Below are 18,334 nucleotides of genomic sequence, written 5' to 3' on the forward strand. Positions count from 1 at the left end.
CTACTGGCCTTTCTCCTCATATGAGGCTTTTAGTTAATCTGCGCTGACAGCACCTCTTGCTGGAATTTCCTTCCTACCAAGATAATCTAAATGATAATGTCATCTTTGTCCACAAAGTGATTCATCCCCTTTCTTGGATGGAGGTTTGAGGAAAAAGGTTACTAAATGCACTGATGAGTTTACAGAACAGGCGCTGATGATGTATGCCATTTCAATGCACGACCGTACGACTGCAACCAACAAGGACAAGGTTAAAATCTTTCCTTTCAAGGGCCTCAATCAGGCTTAAAGGAAAACAGTAATCACTGTCTTTCAGCGAGCTGCGGCCGTGCTTGTCAGCCCTTTCCTTGGTGAGGCAGCCAGAGCAATCAACCTGCCAGGCATTAGGAGCGGACAGACAATCTGAAAATAAAGGGTATAATGCACCTGCCAGCCAAAATGGCCATTTGGAGAAAAGCTAGTGATCCTGGTGACCCTGCTGGGGATGTGCAGGGGGGTAAGCAGTGTCTACCAAGGGTGGCTGGTGAAGGATAAACAGGGGGGGGACTGCATTGAACAGAATGCACCCGGATCAGTAATGTCCTATACACCCACATCTCCCCTTAAAGAAGCCCCAATTATGGCTTTTGTAACATATAAGAAACAAAAGCTTTTGCAGAGGGAAGCTGGACAGGAAAAAGGGGGTGTAATCACAGGTCTTAGTCAATGGACAATATATTAATGCAAACAGGGCACACAGCCAGTGACGCTCGCGTACAAATGGAAATGACCTCTGCTCCCTGCTGCAGGTGGCCTCCACTTCCTGCAGGTCCAATCTGAACGCCAGGCTAATTTCAGCACGTGCGGCACTACTATTCTCTCCCAGAAACAAATGATGAAAGCACAGAATATAATCTTGAACAAAGCGCCGCAAATCAATCATTTCCCTATGCTGCAACGTTTGCAGGGACGAGGAGCAACAATAATATAACAAAAAGAGGACACCGGCAGTCAGTCGCTCTGATAGGAAGGGTCAAGACCAAGTCACCTGTGAAAAAGGATTGTCGTCGGCAACTTTTCCATCATGGTCACATGCTTTAGCGATGACACCTGAGGTCTACAAATAAAAACCATACCAATACTTTCAGCCTTACTACCTGCCTGAATGAAAAAAAGACCACAAAAGAAGCTTCACGCTAGAAAAAAAATCATAAACTTAGATGACACAAGCAATAGAAAAATCCAAGTTTCCATTTAGAGAGATTATCTTTTGTTTCTCAGGACACAATAGATATTTAATGGCGCTAATCATCAACTGAATAAATGCTGACCAAATTTACAAGTAGCACTTCATACAAGAAGGCCATTGAGCGCTCGTGTGATTAAAAGTTTTGACCTGCCTCTGAATTCAGAGTGATTAAAACAATCACATTTAATTAAATTACAGATTTACTGAACTGCTCTACATGCTGGTATTTCTAACAAGCCCTTTCAAAAGCTGTCGCAGGCCAGCCACTCCACACACCCCAACCCCCAACAATATCTTACACCATACTTACGCCCTCTTGTTTTTTGGAGAGCATACTAATGTGGTGTATTACTACTGATGCTACAGGGCCAGTGTGATGTTTTAATCCACCTGAGACTACCTACACATTAAATGTAGTTCTTTTAAACAAAAGAATGCATCAATGTTTGTGCCCCGCTGTCACAGAAATAGCATATTTAAGATGAAATAGACCAAAAATTGCGCCTTTGTGTGAAATACGCCTTCGACGTGTTGTGGGTGATGGAATGGCAATGATCCTGAAGCAGTTAATCGCAAAGAAACAACCTGTGGATGCGCTTATCCTATTCACTGAGGTGGTTTTCTTTAGATCAAGCGGGTGATGTTGACATGGGAGGTCTCCCACACATTGTGGGGAACCCTTCGGGTCGGCAGCAGCCAGGACGCGGCGGACGCTCCCTCTAATGCCACTGCCTGCTGGCCTTGAGTGTGTCGCACCATTACTTCTTAAAATCGCTCAATCACAGAACCGTCCTGATGCCCGCGCCGCATGGGGGAGGGGGGACGCGCCGAGGGGAGCGAGCGGAGGGGGTTGCCAGCTCACCGACTGCCAGAAGTGATGGTGTGAAAAACGCACAATGTCACAGAGTGAGTTTTGTTATGTGTCTGTTCAGTGAAGGGAGAAGACAGGGGAAGCGAGGGAGTTGATGAAATGATTACATAGTGGCAGCGAGGGGAGGGGGGGCTTGTGTAGAACAGCTGGCAGAAACCATCATTGTTTAACACACTTTTACAATGCCCAGTAGAGTCCAGACTACAGAGTGATGAGGAACACAGTGATGCTCTTCATCCTTCAGTAGTTCTGCTAACACTTTTCCACAAAATCACACAATTTCCTCACACTCACGCAGCACCTCGGGATTTTTTACACCTGATTGGACAAGAACCAGCAATCAGTACGCTGTTTAAAATCCTATCCGGGCTTTAAAAATGCCCAAGAATAAGTGACACCAGCCCAAGAAATATAGAAAACTGGGGTTAAAAAAGTTGTGTAGGTAGGCAGAAAAAAATTTAGCCAAACTAATAAAGTTTAGTCGAGCACAAAGGCAACAAAAGGCACTAAAACAGAAGCCGCAGCCTATAAGAAACATGCTGGACATGTGCAGAATTGTGGGTTATTCCTGTGATCAGCTGCAGGGAAGTGCCACCACACCAATTACATTCATATTAAAGAGAGTCACAAGGAGAGTTCATGTGATATCAGGTATTTTTTGACAGATTTCTGATGCTGTCGTCCCTTTCAAAATAATCTCCTGCCCTCGAAGGAGTATACAGAACACACAGTGTTAACGGAACACATTATTTTCAGGCATCTTTAACAACATGTTGCCCTCTTGGCTCATGTAAGGCCAGCCTTTCAAATGCAAAGACACATTCACCTTCTTTTTCCTGGGTCACGACAGGTGTCTGCGTCTCTTTGGTGTAGGACACAATTTCCCGCGGCGGGAAGTCCACCTGCGTGACTTTGGCCATTCCCAGTTTTGGAGTTTGACGCCTAGAAGGACAGGAGAACTCACACTTTGCACAACTTTAAACAAGTGGAAACTAGAAGTAAAACGCACATCACGCTACTACCCAGCGAGTGCCCTCAGCTGTTGTTGCATCACTTCTTACCTCTGTGCAAATGCAATGCTGATCAGTGTTTGTAAATGGCACTTTAATGGGATGGCAGCTACCTCGGATCAGTTTAGTAAGATTGTGAAGAAAAAAAAAGTCAAAAGCTTTTATCTTGCAGTTTCAGCATGCATGAGGGGGCTATTTCCTGTATTTCAATAACTGAATCCTGACTTTGAAATAAAACGTAATCATGCCATAGATTGAGAGAAGGGAAAATGACCAGGAAAGGAGAGAAGAGAGTGTCCAGTACCCCAGCTCTGAATCAGAGTGAAGTTGAAGAGTGGACGGGTCAGAGTCCCAGTGTAGAGTCCTGGTTAGTGTCACAGCAACAAGGCAGCATTAGTGAGCGAGACAAGTGAGCACAAATGAGAAAAAGGAAATACGATCAGTGTCATGGCACACAACACGCTGATCGGATCCAAAGTCATCAAAACACACTTTAAAATTGATTTTTCCACCCTAATCAAATCAAGCTTGAATCTGCATCAAACACATTGGGTTGAAATCTGAGGATGCACAGACGCTTAAGAGCGCGGTGATGCGGGGGCGTAATGTTCAGCCCGTGGTGCTGATACAGCCTGAACTGTGTCACATCCAAGGCTTCAAGTGTTGTGTCAGCACAGAGAGAGGGGAGAGAGAACCCTCAGGGAGAAAACATGACCTCCATGTGTGTCGGAAATGGTCGTGCTGGTGAGGGAAATGAGTCAACAGGTAAGGGGAACAACTCTCTGGGCCTGATGGGACACTGGGGAAGCTTAAATTTCAGCACAGGGAAGGAGCTCTAATTAGGGGTTAAGAAGTCCCTCAGGCACCAGAGCAACATGCTGTTTTATTTTTAATTTAGGATCACCCTAATTCAACATCACATGGATTAAATAAACATGCACTCATTTGGGATAAACTTATCATCATTCAGTGCACAAGGGCAACAGTTCCGTTGGCCTAAACAATCACTTTTGAATGCACTCACTATTTAAGACACATTAAAAGTGACAAAGCAGCAGCACACCTGCATTGATTATTATAATACCCAAAAATAAATACATGCATCATCAGTATAAGAAGAGAGTAATTACACGTAGGTGGTTTTACAGAGAAGAAACCATCCTTATCAAAAGATCACACCATCCATAAAGCATTAAAGAGAATTTGTACCTGGGTCCCACAGCGCCATCAGAGTCTTGGCTTCCGGCCTCACTTGGTGTGCCCGCTGATTTAGTTGTTGGAGAGACAGGGGGAGGGACTGTATAGTAAGACAGAAATTATTAGTTCCAATATAAAGATGCTTTCTTATTCACCGCAGAGGACAGGATTAAAAATAATCTATTTTTATATTCAATATTTCCAAAAATGTACACATTGATTATGCATATGCCAGTTAAATAACAAAAAAGATGCTGCATGTTCTTTACATCTAAAGTTTTTGAAAAAAAATATTTTCTTTTTTTAAAAAGAATAAATGACACCAGGAATGGCAAAGCAGACATGCACAATCACAACTTTAGCAAGGTCTTGATGACGTGCACTATGTCTTGGCAGTTTTCTGATGGATCTCTTCTGCCACCTGCTGTTCATAACAAGATACTGCCGTGGGAGAAATCCTCTGTGGACAGCGTGTTCCAGTATTCCACCTCAATTTCTGAATGTATTGTAAAATGCTAGGTGCCTGTGGACACACACAATTCTATTTCTTATCTATAATGATATTAGTGGACTTTTATTTTGTTTGTGTCTTTTAATATGGTGGCTACAATATGGGATGAAATAAGGATTTATTTGTGCTGTAGATGAAGAATGAAGGCTGGATGAAGGCTATAGCAGCTGTTTTGCTTCTTAGTTGGTTTTGTGAGGCGTCTTTATTGCTGAATCACATGACAAGCTTTGTGGTAAACATGCGATTAGCTTCAATTATATGCTGTAAGTGACTTTTAGTTAACTACGTTCAATTGTTTGGCCAGGAAATCATGTATGTATTTGTTAAAAATTGAAAAGCAAAGAAAAATGAAGCTATCTAACAATTATGAATAAAATATTTTCATGAAAGAGCAAATATTTAACAGAAATAATTCTGATCGTCCTGAACTAGGGCAAATGAGGCAACAGAGGCAAAATAAAATAAAGCAGTTCCTTTTAAAAATGATATATGATTTTAAAAAAAATAGTAAAATGAACATGAACTTGGTATATAAATCTATGTATGGTATATAAAACACAAACTGTCTGTAAAATCTACAGTCATAAAACATACCAACAGGGATCTCTGAGGTTATGCCCATACTCTGAAGAAGAGCTTCAGTTTCACGTCTTTTCTTCTCCAGGTCCGAATCATCTTGATGAAGTACAGCATCTTTCTGTTGGTCAGCCTGGGATCAAAGAAATGCATCACACTTAACACTAAAATAAACACTGGCTTTATATAATATATATTTTTAAAAATGTAATACCTCTTTCTTTTTACGCTCTTCTTTTCTTTTCTTCTCCTCTCTGATTTGTGCTAAGCGCTGTTTCTTCCTCTCAAGCTCTGCTTTTATCTCACTTTTGTCTGACATGTTGCAGCACCTGTGTGTAGAAAGCAGAGCTAGTCTTTATTTTCAGGCCATACCCTGAAAAGTGTCACATTTTACACATAAAAGGTGTTTCAGTGGTTTTCCTGTGGGGAGGTGATGCTCTCTGCTTCAGCATCCCATTACAAACCAATGGAAAGGTCTGTGATTTGCAACTATCAAGCGACCACTCGTTATTAGCCGTGTTACATTTGTATCCGGAAATAAGTGGGGCAACTCACATATTTTGACTATTTAGGAAGTCACAAATTATACGTTGTTTTTAAAAACAAAAACCAATCAGTCTGGCAGCGCTGTCCTTGTCAGCAAGCTAACAGCCCCGCCCTACAGAAGCTACTGGGGAGCCTGATTTGCTTATCATGTGAGAATCCAACACTAACACAAATCAACCTATAGCACACGCGTTGAACTTATAAAAAGGGATTTCAAATAACATTTGAAAGCTTAGGTCACCGTTGCAAGGACCCAGAATGACATCCAGTTGGCCGTCGTTGCTGCTAACATTAGCCTTGTGTATACTGCTAACTCTTCTTCGACGATTGTTCTATAGATTACTGTTGCAACTTACAACAGATAGTTAGTCAGATAGTCTCACGCATTGTGATTTGGTGTGAGCTTCTATTTCTTTTTGGAGGAAGCTCGATTTAAATAATGTGATATTAAAAGATGCAGTATTAGCTCTACCTGTTAGCAGCTAGTTAATCGTACCCTGGTTTGCAGTGCTGTCATACGAATATAATGGAGGCATAATGAATGAAGACGGACATAAAATTTTAACAACAGAACACAACTACGGGGAAATGTTAAAAATAGTTGATAATGATAATATAATAATACGACTTTTATTAGAGTACAAACCTTTAAGCAGGTTCCTGATCTGACAACAAAACAGACTAGCCACAGATCCGGCTACGGATGCGGAGATAGGACAAAATAAGCCAGATAGAACTGACGTAATTTCCCCGCTAACACGCGATTCCAAATTACGAGCAAGACTTCGAATAAATTTCCCAAACCTAATTTAAACGTATTAATGGACTAGTAAACAAAATATAGGAGAATTATAATTTTGCAGCATTGTACTTTCAAATGAGTAATAATGACAGCCACACACTATTCATGTTATAACATAACTTTTACTATAGCAGAATGTTGCTATTGCAGCATGTGTTATAGGAACTTTGAGTTTACACCATTTTCTTTAAAAAATCACATATTGAGTTCATGTGAACAAACAAACAATTATATATTGGAGTGCAAGATAAAGTGTATAAAAAGTTCTGAAAAAATATTTCTATCAATTATGTATGATACGTTTACATTATGTAAGAACATTCAAAGCTGGAAATCAAATCAGGGGCCATGTCAGTCATTTGGGAGTTTATCTTGATCATCCAGCCTATTGCTCCTCCTTCTAATTTCCCCATCATCAGTTCCTTCGGATAGCTGAGACAAGGCTGGACCCACTCTGATGTTGTCCTCACCTCCCCCACTGGTATGCAGAATATGTGAGAGCTGCTCGCTGGGACGCTTCCAAGATGGTCGAGTGGCAATCAACAGGATGAGAGCTCCAAAAACCACCAGAATGAGCCCAAGAATGTTCACAAAAATGGCCTCTGGGGGGGAATCCTTATACTTAGGGTTGCTCCTGAGCATCAACAAAAAAGGGACATGCTTACATTTTTTGCCCAGTAACATTTAACAATTACATTTATTAGGATACAGGTATTTTAAAAAGCCATTAATAATACTCACAAGCCAAAAATTAACTTCTCGGTGATGCCCATCAGTGCTACAGCTATGGTACTAGAGAAAATGAAAAGGCCACTGTAGACATGGAGAGGCATGAATGCTGCTCTCCAATATACTGGAGTCACTGGTACCAAGAACATCACAATTCCAAGAACAAGCTGTGGGATAGGAGAAAAAACAATAACTTAAAGTCATTTTCCTCATCAGGGCTGTTTTTCTTAGCGACTAAAAACTGTCAGGCATTTAATAAACATTCAGCAAGGTGATACTTTCATTTAGCTGTCGAGTGAGCCCTAATAGTAGGGTATTAGGGGGGGAAAAAAACTTTGGGTGGGTTTAATAACATGTAGGATTCACAGTGAGAGGCAGGAATATGTGACTGAGAACTATTCTCCTCTTTGACCACCATATCAGGTGCGATCTACCTGCAGACAGTAGAGAATGACAGCTGCCAGGCCCAGCCAGCTGTGCAGACTGTACATGTTGGGGATCTTGGCAGTGTTGTGGAAGTCGAACACTGCCACCATGGATACGACAACGAGAGCGAAGGCTAGAAGGTTCAAACCGGCGTGGATGAACTTCATGGTCAGTTTGCTGCAGCGCCAGGTCCAGGGGAGGCGGTAGACAACGATGGCTGCAAGAAGATGGTTAAAGCCCGCAGCTGTTCACTCAAAATGTGGGTGTGGATTTTGATGCACTGGAAACGAATAGTAATAAATTCCTCCATTTCCGTTTGTGACAGGTCTTGTGTTGTTGAACCTCAGTGAAACGGTATTATGCAGAAGACAGGCTAACCTTAGTAATAACACAGTAATAATACAGTAATACAACAAATACAACTGTCCTTTATTCTGTGTTTTGTGATCACTTTGCTTCACTTCCCGTTTCCACTCACCTGTTCCTTGCAAAAATATGAAACCGATCACCACTAAAACCGGATGCCAGTTGAATTCCGCCAGTCCTCCATCCCAGCCTAAACCTTCCTTGAAGTGAAGAACCCATCGGAGCACGAAAAAGATCGACACGATCCCGAAGAAGGCGGCGGATCCCAGGGCGAGGAGGAGCATTTTGGATTCCCCCATCGCCTCAAGACAGCCGACGAGCTCTGCGTCAGCATGACTCTGCTCTTATGAAAACCGAAGATTCCAAGAGTTGACTGGAAGGTTTGGGGGACGGACCGGGGTCACATGACCGGGAGAAGTGTTTTGTAAGCTTTGTGGTTAAAGTTACCAAAGCTGTTTGTTTGATAATCTATAATTTCCACACATTTGCTTCGGCTGTGTTAAATAACGTGTATAATCTTTTTTAAAGTGGTCATCAAATTGAGGGAGCGTCTATTGTATAAAATATGAAGGTTTACTAGCACAGGATTGGTCGGTGGCGGTTCTGGGGCGGGACTTAGCGAAGGGTCTCGTCTCAAACTGTTAGGAAATAACAGGAAAAATAGATTCCTTCATGCTGACTGCACAAACAAGCTTTTGTATCATGTCTGATCCATATTTATACACAAGAATTTAACTACACCATCTTAAACTTTCGATAATTTTAGGGTTTTATATCTTTGTTGCGCAACAACAGACTAAAATTTCCACATTCACAGCCAAGTGAGACAATATAAAACTTCCTTTCCTAATATAAACAGCCCCAAAACAAACTTAACTGTGAGCAGTTTATATCTTAACCTTCTACGTGTACTAATTATATGTGACAGGAAATAATAAAGTAGTACAAATATACAACTCAACTCCTCAAGAGCTAAAAACATTTTATTTGGAAGTACATGAATCTTCATATTGGGAACATATGTGGAATACAAAACAAAAACCTTTGAAATCTACAAGTTGGTCAGGCTGTGATTAACAGTCATACAGTGCAGACTTGAATATCAAGTATTAACAATATTTTAATAATAAAAAATGTGAAAACTGCATTGCTGTAATTAATGTCCTTGCAGTTCGCTCCTGGTCGCCTTGAGCTTGTAAACATGACACCAGAAGGTGCTGTTCTTCTGTTCGATATGAACTATTGTGTCTTTGTCAAGGAAGAGCTCATGTGGAAAAGTCTGAAAGAGAAAACAGAAGCTGTAAGAGAGTCTAGCTCACAAACAAAGATGCTGAGCCACTGTTGGTGCAGTGTCTCACCTCATCCCAGGATTCACTGAGAGCTACGTTCCGCAGCAGCTGCCCGCTCTGGTTGTCGTAGAGTTGGATATGAGCCCGCCCCTCTCCCTCATTCCCATCAGTCACCACTGCTGCTAACAGGTCCAGCTCGTCCTCATACTCCACCATGCGAAAAGTCTGAAAAATGTAAGATCCATTATCCACCTGAATAAGTCTGCAGGTAAAAAAAAGCATTCCAAAGAAGTTGGAATGTTAGTTTAAAGTGGTAGATCTCTAACGGTGCTCATAACCAGATAAACCCATATGACATGCTGTCATAAATAGGGAGGATATAATTCTGAGCTGTTCCTGCATCGCTGAGCCAAAAAGCTTGAGAACTCCAAAAGATCAGATCAGTAACAGCACCTCCTGATCTGGGTCATCGTCCAGCTGATGAAATCTTCTCTTTACTGTGCGGCCTGATGAGGTGACAGTGACTTGTTGGGTTGGCTGCAGCAGAGGAAGAACAGAGGGACTGAGATGGACTCAATTGTATATTAATTTAGCACGAGTAGGTAAAAGAGCAACTCTTACATTACTGCTACGATGGGTCGCCATAGAGAAGTCTTTCACTACCCTTGATTGCATATCATTGTTGAGATCACTTACAAGCTTCAGAACACTGAGGAGGACAGGAAGGTTTTATAAAGGGAAGTGTTGGAGTGTATGAATGTCCATTTGTGTACATTCAGAGTACAGGACTCACTTTATGATGGTTGGTCCAACATGAATCATTCTCCCAGAGTCATCAGGATGGAAGGACATTGCGTCACTCTCAAGGGAGTTGCAGCTCATGCTTTGTACTCCATTTATTGCCTAAATATCAAGGAAACAAGTTATTCTTGTGTAACAGATTATTCTGACATTTCTGTGTGCTTATACATTGATTGTGTGGCAACTTTTACATTCATATATACTGATGTGCAGTTATAAATCACTGGTAGCAGCTACATCATTATTTGTAACCTACATGCATTGTCCATAAATGTGTCCAATTAATGCATTAAAAAAAGACAGGCATGTGCGATGCACGAGTCAAGAAGTAAACTGGCCAATGATCTCACCTCTTTTCTTAAAAAGCATACATACATAGAGAAAGAGTATCTAAGCAACAGAAACAGTACTAGTTACCTGCATGAAATACAAACTGTGTTTGCTATTTTGCACCTTCAGTTGTAGTCATTTTAATTTTGTCTTAATTTTTGTCTAGAGGCTATCGTAGCCTTTTCTCCAGATGACTTACTATTAACACATAGTTGTTTGGCAAGAAAGTGATAAACATGAAGCAACGGTCTTGACAAAAAGAGCCTGATGATTTTTTAAACTGAGATTAGAGGTTGCATTCTGTTCTCTCACCACAACAGCTAAAGAGACTGTCACAAACACATACACACTCTTACACACTCAAAATGGACTCTTGCTGATTTAGTTGCAGTTGAATCTTACATACACAATATTTATCTATTACAGCTCAGCACACAAAACATTTCATTATCCCTAATTTCATTCTGTGTGCTCGGAATGTTGTTTGAACATACCAAACTGCAGTCCTTGAGTGAGCACACGTGGTGAGTCCCCCTGTGGTTTTTCTGGGGTGGAGTATAAATAAAATGCCAAGGATAACCTCCGATCTGGACACTGTTATTGGAGCACAACACCTCAAAGAGCAGTGGAGGACAATCTGCATATGCAAAAAAATACCAAAATAAATAAAAGGGAAAGTTTTATGTATTGTCCAATCAGAGTTACATATTTTTAAAATCTTAAACATATTGTGATCTCACAAAAACACAACTAAGACAGATATGTAAGGATAAAATATCATAATATTTTAAACATGAGGAAAGGAGATTTGTAAGACACTTGCCAGTTATGTGAATATTTCTTGGAATGCCAAATGGAAAGTCTCCCACTGTTTTCCCTTCAAGCAGTGAACTTTGTTTTCCAAGTATTAAACGCTCTGTCAAGTGCTGAAAACAAAGACATTTTTCTGAATACACAGAAATGTAAGCACAGCCAGACAGAATAAAATTCGCTGGTCACTGCAATTGCTGAAAATGGTTTAAAAAACTAAGACTGTCAGTCAATACAATACTCAAGGCTTTAGCAGGAAACTCTGCCTCGGGTTTGCTGTTCAGCTACAGGAGCTTTTGAACTAATTGATCACATAAATAAAAGGTGACAGCCATTGGAGAATATAAAGCTACATAAATATGGCTAAAGAAACAGACCATACATACCCTCTGGAGAATGTGCTCAAAGCTGTAGAGCTTCACTGATTTGTTGCTGTAAGACACCACAATGGCACCTTGAGACACAACAACATCAGTCACTCCATTTCCAAACACCTGCAAGAATAAATTACTTTTTATTTCAAGCTCTCTTCTGTGGTGAGTCTATGTAGACATTAATATAGTGATAGATTATTTCAGCAAAAAGCTATATACCCTTTTATTGATCTCTAAAATCCCCACTATCTGCAATGGAAAAACATGAAAGATAGCCAAGTGCATCACTGTGTTTTGAGTGATACCAGCCTGAAAAAATAAAAAAAAGGGAGTTATTCATATCTTAAAAAATCCTTCAAACTAAAACAGAATATTCTTACCTGCCGTTCTAAAGATGTTTCTTTGTTTTGAACAGATTTTATGTAAACTGTTTCTTGAGAAACATCCCACCCCAGATATCTGCAAAGAATAGTCATGCAAAAATCTTTTCTGCATAGTCAAACTTCCACCTATTTTCCAATAAGCAATAACAAAGTCACACACCTGAACTTAATGTTTGGGGAGAGATAAACTTTCTGGAGCTCCTCTCCTGTTTCAGCAGAGAGGCGATACAGCCAGCCATTGGCCGTCAAAGCCAAGAGGCTGGGTTTATGATCAGATGGGTTGGATAAAACATCCCCCTATCAAAATATAGTTATGATAAATAAGGGGAACCTGGTCACATCAATGATAAAATAGGATGTGTTTATCAAACAGTTTCGTTTTACGCACAAGAGGGCTCTGACACAGAAGAGCATCTTCAAATTTCTCCAGCTTTGACCTCTGAGGTAACTTGTATAAAACCTGGGGAACTGAGTGAACACTGCAAGAAGATTGGGAACAGTCACTGTTGGAGGGCAAAATTATTTTGTTCTGACTGGTACTAACATTTTAAACACCATGAATACATATGGACATGTACAACTAAAAGAAAAGGATGTCCTAGATAGTCTTAAACATCCAAAGCAATGTAAATGTAGGAGCTGATGATTCAGATGAGATGCTCACACTTCATCAAGATGTAGAATCGCTATTTTAGTTTGATCTAACAGTGTGTGAGAAAGGCACAAACGCTGACACACGGCAATTTATACTCACCAGCTGTAACAGTTCAGGTAATTTTCAAAGTAGATTTTTCCACTCTCATACATTATTGTTGATTTTGAAGACCTGCTCCATACTTTAATAAAACTCCTGTTGTCCTGCAATAAAAGTTCCCTGTTTCTTAAAAGACTATGTTTTAGGTTTCATTTAATATTTCTGGATGTTTATATTACCTGAAAGAGAAGGTTTCTGAAGACCTTCATGTTGTGTCTGAGGATGCTTCCAACATCTGGCATACCTCGACTTCTTCTGTTCAGCAGCTCGGTGGCGTTAACGCTTTTTTTCCTGCGCTCTGGCGCCATCACCAGGTGACACTTGTATTAAGACTAATGAGGTAAATTAGCGTGGGAAGAACCACTATCAACTTCGATAAAGACGAAAGACCACTTCCAGTGCCAGGTAAGCATGATACAATCTCTATTACGTTATTAACAACCAATAAACCAAATGATTTCTGAAGCCAGTGAACTGTTTATCCAACACTGAAAGTCATCACTTTACTTCATTAGCGCTGCAACCTGGATTTTTAATTCACCCATTTAAAGTATATCGAACATCACCTGTAGTATTTGTATATTTGACTATCTGTCCAGGCAAAACAAAAATGTCACTGGTATTAGCAATGTTGTTGGTTGGCAATATTGTTTTTTCTTCAAGATGATATTAGTTAGTTGCTAATGCTAGCTACCATCACCCGCTCCATCATTTTACACTTCCGCATCTGTCTTCTTCTATTCCAGAAATTAGACACCCGACACCTGATTTGGAATGTTAGCGCCCCCTTTGACAACTGCACTTACTCCTATACCTTTCGGGTTATTTTGTTCATGGCCAATGTCATTCAAATTTACATATGCCATATCTGTCTACATAATAAATATTAAGCTTTTTAAAATCACATTAACTAATGCATTAAAACTGTATGATCAATATGATTTGAACAGTTTTACTGTTTTTAGGATTTACAGCCTAAATGCATAAACTACAGAGCTCCTCTGTAGTCAAATTGGCTCAACTTTACAATACAGTGTCTACAAGATTAAAGAGGACAGTTGGGAGACCTTCAGCTCCATTGGGATCAAGGATTCTCAACAGTCCAGATGACATCTTTAAACACAACATGTGGTAAATTTATTGTTCAGTTTTTCCTTTCATCCATTTTGTATTTATTTGCATTTTTCACCTCTACTCTCTAAATTTGATTTTTTTTAAAGAAAAAACGCTCAACACTGACTTCTATATTAACATAAATTACATTTTAGGGATCACATACAGTGGAGTGAAGAGGACATAGAAAATGCACGGCAGAAAGCAGAAGAAAATTCCAGCATACGAATTCCATTACAGGAACAAAGTAAATGATGTATTCCGTTAAACATTCTATTGGTGATGCACAGAAAATATTAATTTTAATGTCACTCTCCAACACACAGGCAAATTTGACCTCCAAGCTTTTCAGTACTGGGACAAGTTTTATACGATGCATCAGCATAAGTTTTTTAAAGATCGAAGGTGGCTGTTTTTAGAGTTCCCAGAACTGATACCAACAGGGGCAGAAGGCCAGGCCACAGACATGTGTCTACCTTCAGCATCCAGCATAAACACAAAGGCCAGACAAACAGAGAGAGAAGACAACCAACCCAACGGTCCCACACACCATCAGAAACATACCTCCAGTGAACAAAACTGCTTTCCAAGAACAGAACAAGAGGAAGATAACAACAACCTAAAGACGTTCCCTGGCCAACATGCATCGTTCAGGATCTTGGAGGTTTTCAAATTTATCCATGTATTGGTCCCTTGATGTGCTGCTAGAACCTTATGAATGGAATTGAAATGTTTTATACAATGTAATGTTGCACAACAACACTTGCAATGTTAAGTTTCTGTTGGCTGAAACAGCAGCAAATGTATTTTTCTTCACAGGTTGGATGTGGGGTGGGCAACAGTGTTTTCCCCATCATTAATTCCATAAAGTGAGTATACATTTTGAGATTCTTGAATCAATAAATGTACTTTTTCATTGATACAGTACAGCATTATTTTAAACATTTTATTTTCAACATGGAAACTATTCTGACATATTTTTATTTTGAATTTCTGGGGACAGAGCAATAATACAGGGGAATTTGCTACAGCTCAGGCTTTACTTGACATAACCCACCAGCAGCAACAAATCTTTTTAAAGTTGATTTAGAATTTAGGAAGACCTTTGTTAAATTTAATACACTCTCTAGAAAGCAGCTTAGTTTTAACGGAAATTCTATTTTAAGACTGTAAAGGCTTTGTAACCCTGAAGTTAGAAAAACCCATTACTGGAGTCTCATATTCCAGAAACCCTAACTGATTCTGAGTTAGATACCATGGTAACAGAGTGAGTGCTCCTCACAAACAAGCTCAGACTTTCTCACTATCTGCTGGATCACACTGAAGTCACTGACATGAAATTGTTCATTATTATTGACATAAATATCAAATATCGCACTAGGAGATTTCAATGTTTTGAAGCCATGTGGAGTTATAGATAGACTTATACCACACAGGATGACTATTATCTGATAAACTGTAAGTGTCTGGTTTGATATAGCAACTAAAATGGCTAGTTATTCCCGGAAATTGGATTGTTTTCCCCAGAGTTTTACTCTCAATGGTTGTGATTGTTTTTTTAATCTTTTTTTATTAAATTCCTCTAGGACTTAAGCATAGAGCATCTAATTTGAACATTAGCACCAATCTCAGTCTTTTCTATGAACCACTGACACTGAAAAATGCCCTTTATATTTTGTTAATTGGTTTATTGACAGGTTATTTTTAATTTTTACTCTTTTACAAATCACACAACTATGAAGGTATAACTGCCTCAAATTTTGAAACATTTAACTTTATCAACTCCTTTTTATTAAATATATCAGATTTATTACGGTATATGGATTTTATTTTTCATTTCATTTTAGATAGAGCGATTTAGCTGCTCTTAAGTTGCAGCTAAATGAAAATACATTTTTAATACCATGTCATTCTCTCACCTTTGATATATTAATGGGCGAAAAGATCAAATACTGTAAATGTTGAATTGTATTCATTCTGATTTTTGCCATCTACCTCTCAGGATCATTATACTTGAAACTGTATCTCAGTTAATGAATATGACATACTTAGCTATCTACATATGTATTCAATATTTATCATGTATTGTTGTATATTTTATGCCGTTTTGTCTCTACTTTTTTCTTTTTTTTTAATACAGAGAAACCGATGCATTTTTATTTTGTTGTGACTTCTCACCATATGCTGTTCAGCTGGTCAAGGTATCATCTTCTACAGTTCTTTTACTATAAATATGCAGTCTGATTAGGTGGTTAAAATATATATATATTTTTTTTTTTTAACTTAGAACAGGTACAGATTAATTGACATTCAGATGACATGAGGTGCATGCTTAATTCAGATGTACTAACAGAAGATTTCATTCTAACACCCTAATTTCTGCCACATTCTTAAATAATAAACCTGCCTGATGGATTTTTCTTCCTGCACAGGTGGCTTTCAGTCATCTATGCTTTGTCAGTGCAGCAAAACGTTGCCTAACCAGTAAATTATATATCTGTGCAATATGCAACATGTAAAGGCAACATAACAGTGGTCTACTTCCTGTCAGCATGTAAATAATGAATGATCGTTATGAGCATAGTGGCTCTTGTATGACACACTATGATAGGATGACAGTGCGTCTTATTTGGAGTGTGATTCTTTTTCCTTCATTTAGGCCCATCCAGAGTACAATGAGTCTGTCTGCCATGCCTTTGTCCATGACATATGTGAGGAGACAGCCTGCTTTCCCTTCCCGCCTCAGAGCCTGGATGTTATTTTGGCAGTGTTTGTGCTCTCTGCCATTCATCCAGACAGGTGACAAATGTGATATCAGTGATCTCCAACACCTCCAGCTCACTTTTACGGTCTTTGTTGAATGTAAAATTTCAACTCCAGACCTGTTTATTTAACATTCAACAAAAAGAAATGGATGAATTTATGACATCATATCTGGGCTGTATAACAAACGCACTTGACACATGAGAGCTGTCAGCTTATACACAAGTGTAATGGATGCATATGTGTTATTCTAATGAATGAATTGCTATTTACAGACTTCAGGGGGTTGTGAACAGACTGTCTTCTTACTTGAAACATGGAGGGATATTTCTGTTTCGTGACTATGGACGATATGACTTCTCCCAACTTCGGTTTAAGAAGGGTAAGGTTTTGGTACAGTCATCATACATGTATGCAGACATCTGATCATTTTACTCACTTTTTGCATATTATGTGTGAAATTCTTACATTTTTTTTACAAACAGGGCAGTGTTTATCAGAGAATTTCTACACACGTGGAGATGGAACCTGTGTGTACTTTTTTACCAAAGGTAAATATGAACCATTGTCTTATAGTTGGTTATAAGATCAGAGCCATACTGTTAAAGCAGACGTGTCATCAAAATATTTTATAATAATTTAGTAAATCTTTGGAGAAGCACTGAGACACTTAAGATGTTGCACGTCATAGCATGGAAATCTTCATGGTTGAAATTTTTAAATGTTAAAGGAATACAAGTGAACTTGAATTTTAAACCACAGAAATAATCATTGTAATTTATTGAATGAATATTTTTACAGATGAAATTCATTATTTGTTTACGAAAGCTGGACTGGAGGAGGTTCAGAATTTGCAGGACAGAAGGCTCCAAGTAAATAGAGGAAAGAAAGTGTCAATGCTCCGGGTTTGGATGCAGAGCAAGTACAGAAAACCTGACCCACCTCAACCATCTTAATTTCCCAGCATGCACTGCTTATGAACTAATGAACATGCCATACCTTGTGTATATATAGATGTATATATTTAAATACTGTATCTGTATGAAAGTCTCAATACAGAACTACAAAAGTTTGCAATAAATTTACAAAGATTTTGTCCATTGGTAAATTTAAGGTTTGGGGCTTATAAAAATATATATAACCAGATTTTATCGTAAAACCAGCCCATTAATCTTTGAAAAGCAACATTCACTTGACTATTTTTATTTTCTCATGAAGCAGGTTTGGACCTACATTTGATGTTTTCCTTCTATATTTACACATAATTCCATTGCCTGTAAAGTCATCTATGGTGAAGCACTCCTTCCCTACCTTGGGCTGAGATGTGCTCTTCAGCTGTCTCGGCAACCCTTTGTTCTTCTGAACATAATTATGTCATTATTGCAAAAAAAAGCTCAAAATTGATTCCACCAGACCAAAGGGCATTCCTGAAAAACGTAAGACCTTTGTTCACAT

General features: G+C 39.2%; 4 protein-coding genes across 7 annotated transcripts in view; 1 reads left to right on the top strand and 3 right to left on the bottom strand.

The window, feature by feature from the left end:
• The window catches only part of LOC101066022 (cytoplasmic dynein 1 intermediate chain 2-like), a 13,776-nt gene extending 7,080 nt beyond the window's left edge, over positions 1-6,696 (bottom strand). Inside the window, exons 1-6 of one of the 2 annotated variants that reach the window (XM_003961915.3) lie at positions 6,586-6,696; positions 5,608-5,722; positions 5,412-5,526; positions 4,319-4,406; positions 3,414-3,473; positions 2,926-3,041 (exon numbers count right to left, since the gene is read on the bottom strand). In XM_003961915.3, coding sequence (XP_003961964.1) covers positions 2,926-3,041; positions 3,414-3,473; positions 4,319-4,406; positions 5,412-5,526; positions 5,608-5,712 — 484 coding nt within the window. In that variant the 5' untranslated portion in view covers positions 5,713-5,722; positions 6,586-6,696. The remainder of the gene's footprint in view (positions 1-2,925; positions 3,042-3,413; positions 3,474-4,318; positions 4,407-5,411; positions 5,527-5,607; positions 5,723-6,585) is intronic. The other variant, XM_011609778.2, reaches the window with a different exon arrangement.
• A 147-nt stretch (positions 6,697-6,843) lies between these two features.
• Positions 6,844-8,633, bottom strand: cybrd1 (cytochrome b reductase 1). The gene is made up of 4 exons (XM_003961916.3): positions 8,375-8,633; positions 7,905-8,113; positions 7,483-7,637; positions 6,844-7,375 (listed from the first exon to the last, which is right to left on the bottom strand). Exons 1-4 carry the CDS (start codon positions 8,559-8,561, stop codon positions 7,093-7,095), a joined length of 834 nt encoding a protein of 277 aa, XP_003961965.1. The 5' UTR covers positions 8,562-8,633; the 3' UTR covers positions 6,844-7,092.
• A 594-nt stretch (positions 8,634-9,227) lies between these two features.
• On the bottom strand, positions 9,228-13,741 carry dcaf17 (ddb1 and cul4 associated factor 17). 2 transcript variants are annotated; one of them, XM_011609804.2, is made up of 15 exons: positions 13,570-13,741; positions 13,183-13,335; positions 13,004-13,107; positions 12,638-12,728; positions 12,410-12,546; positions 12,247-12,325; positions 12,086-12,175; positions 11,879-11,986; positions 11,506-11,608; positions 11,177-11,319; positions 10,345-10,454; positions 10,173-10,260; positions 10,005-10,088; positions 9,621-9,776; positions 9,228-9,541 (listed from the first exon to the last, which is right to left on the bottom strand). In XM_011609804.2, the coding sequence occupies exons 2-15, from the start codon at positions 13,309-13,311 to the stop codon at positions 9,419-9,421; spliced, it is 1,545 nt and encodes a 514-aa protein (XP_011608106.1). In that variant the 5' UTR covers positions 13,312-13,335; positions 13,570-13,741; the 3' UTR covers positions 9,228-9,418. The 2 variants fall into 2 exon arrangements, with proteins under 2 accessions (XP_011608106.1, XP_011608112.1); XM_011609810.2 differs by having other exon boundaries at positions 13,698-13,716.
• Positions 13,310-17,975, top strand: mettl8 (methyltransferase 8, methylcytidine). Of its 2 annotated transcripts, none has more exons than XM_011609791.2 (10): positions 13,310-13,408; positions 13,969-14,134; positions 14,272-14,363; positions 14,443-14,780; positions 14,936-14,985; positions 16,257-16,317; positions 16,776-16,915; positions 17,155-17,261; positions 17,365-17,430; positions 17,681-17,975. In XM_011609791.2, exons 2-10 carry the CDS (start codon positions 13,983-13,985, stop codon positions 17,833-17,835), a joined length of 1,161 nt encoding a protein of 386 aa, XP_011608093.1. In that variant the 5' UTR covers positions 13,310-13,408; positions 13,969-13,982; the 3' UTR covers positions 17,836-17,975. The 2 variants fall into 2 exon arrangements, with proteins under 2 accessions (XP_011608093.1, XP_029693380.1); XM_029837520.1 differs by having other exon boundaries at positions 13,316-13,408; positions 14,038-14,134.
• Positions 17,976-18,334: the final 359 nt, after the last annotated feature.

The sequence above is a fragment of the Takifugu rubripes genome, chromosome 1, assembly GCF_901000725.2.
Source record: "Takifugu rubripes chromosome 1, fTakRub1.2, whole genome shotgun sequence".
NCBI lineage: Eukaryota > Metazoa > Chordata > Actinopteri > Tetraodontiformes > Tetraodontidae > Takifugu > Takifugu rubripes.

Excerpts from the sequence above, each read along its gene's own strand:
- dcaf17 (XM_011609804.2), bottom strand. The coding sequence starts at position 13,311 with ATGGCGCCAGAGCGCAGGAAAAAAAGCGTTAACGCCACCGAGCTGCTG. Across the intron at positions 10,089-10,172 it reads CGACCCATCGTAGCAGTAAT|CCAACCCAACAAGTCACTGT; the intron begins GTAAGAGTTGCT and ends CCTCTGCTGCAG. Across the intron at positions 9,542-9,620 it reads TCAGTGAATCCTGGGATGAG|ACTTTTCCACATGAGCTCTT; the intron begins GTGAGACACTGC and ends TTTCTCTTTCAG.
- cybrd1 (XM_003961916.3), bottom strand. The coding sequence starts at position 8,561 with ATGGGGGAATCCAAAATGCTCCTCCTCGCCCTGGGATCCGCCGCCTTC. Across the intron at positions 8,114-8,374 it reads CATATTTTTGCAAGGAACAG|CCATCGTTGTCTACCGCCTC; the intron begins GTGAGTGGAAAC and ends ATCTTCTTGCAG. Across the intron at positions 7,376-7,482 it reads GAGAAGTTAATTTTTGGCTT|GAGCAACCCTAAGTATAAGG; the intron begins GTGAGTATTATT and ends GTTGATGCTCAG.
- mettl8 (XM_011609791.2), top strand. The coding sequence starts at position 13,983 with ATGCATAAACTACAGAGCTCCTCTGTAGTCAAATTGGCTCAACTTTAC. Across the intron at positions 14,781-14,935 it reads CATCGTTCAGGATCTTGGAG|GTTGGATGTGGGGTGGGCAA; the intron begins GTTTTCAAATTT and ends TTTTCTTCACAG. Across the intron at positions 17,431-17,680 it reads TGTGTACTTTTTTACCAAAG|ATGAAATTCATTATTTGTTT; the intron begins GTAAATATGAAC and ends ATATTTTTACAG.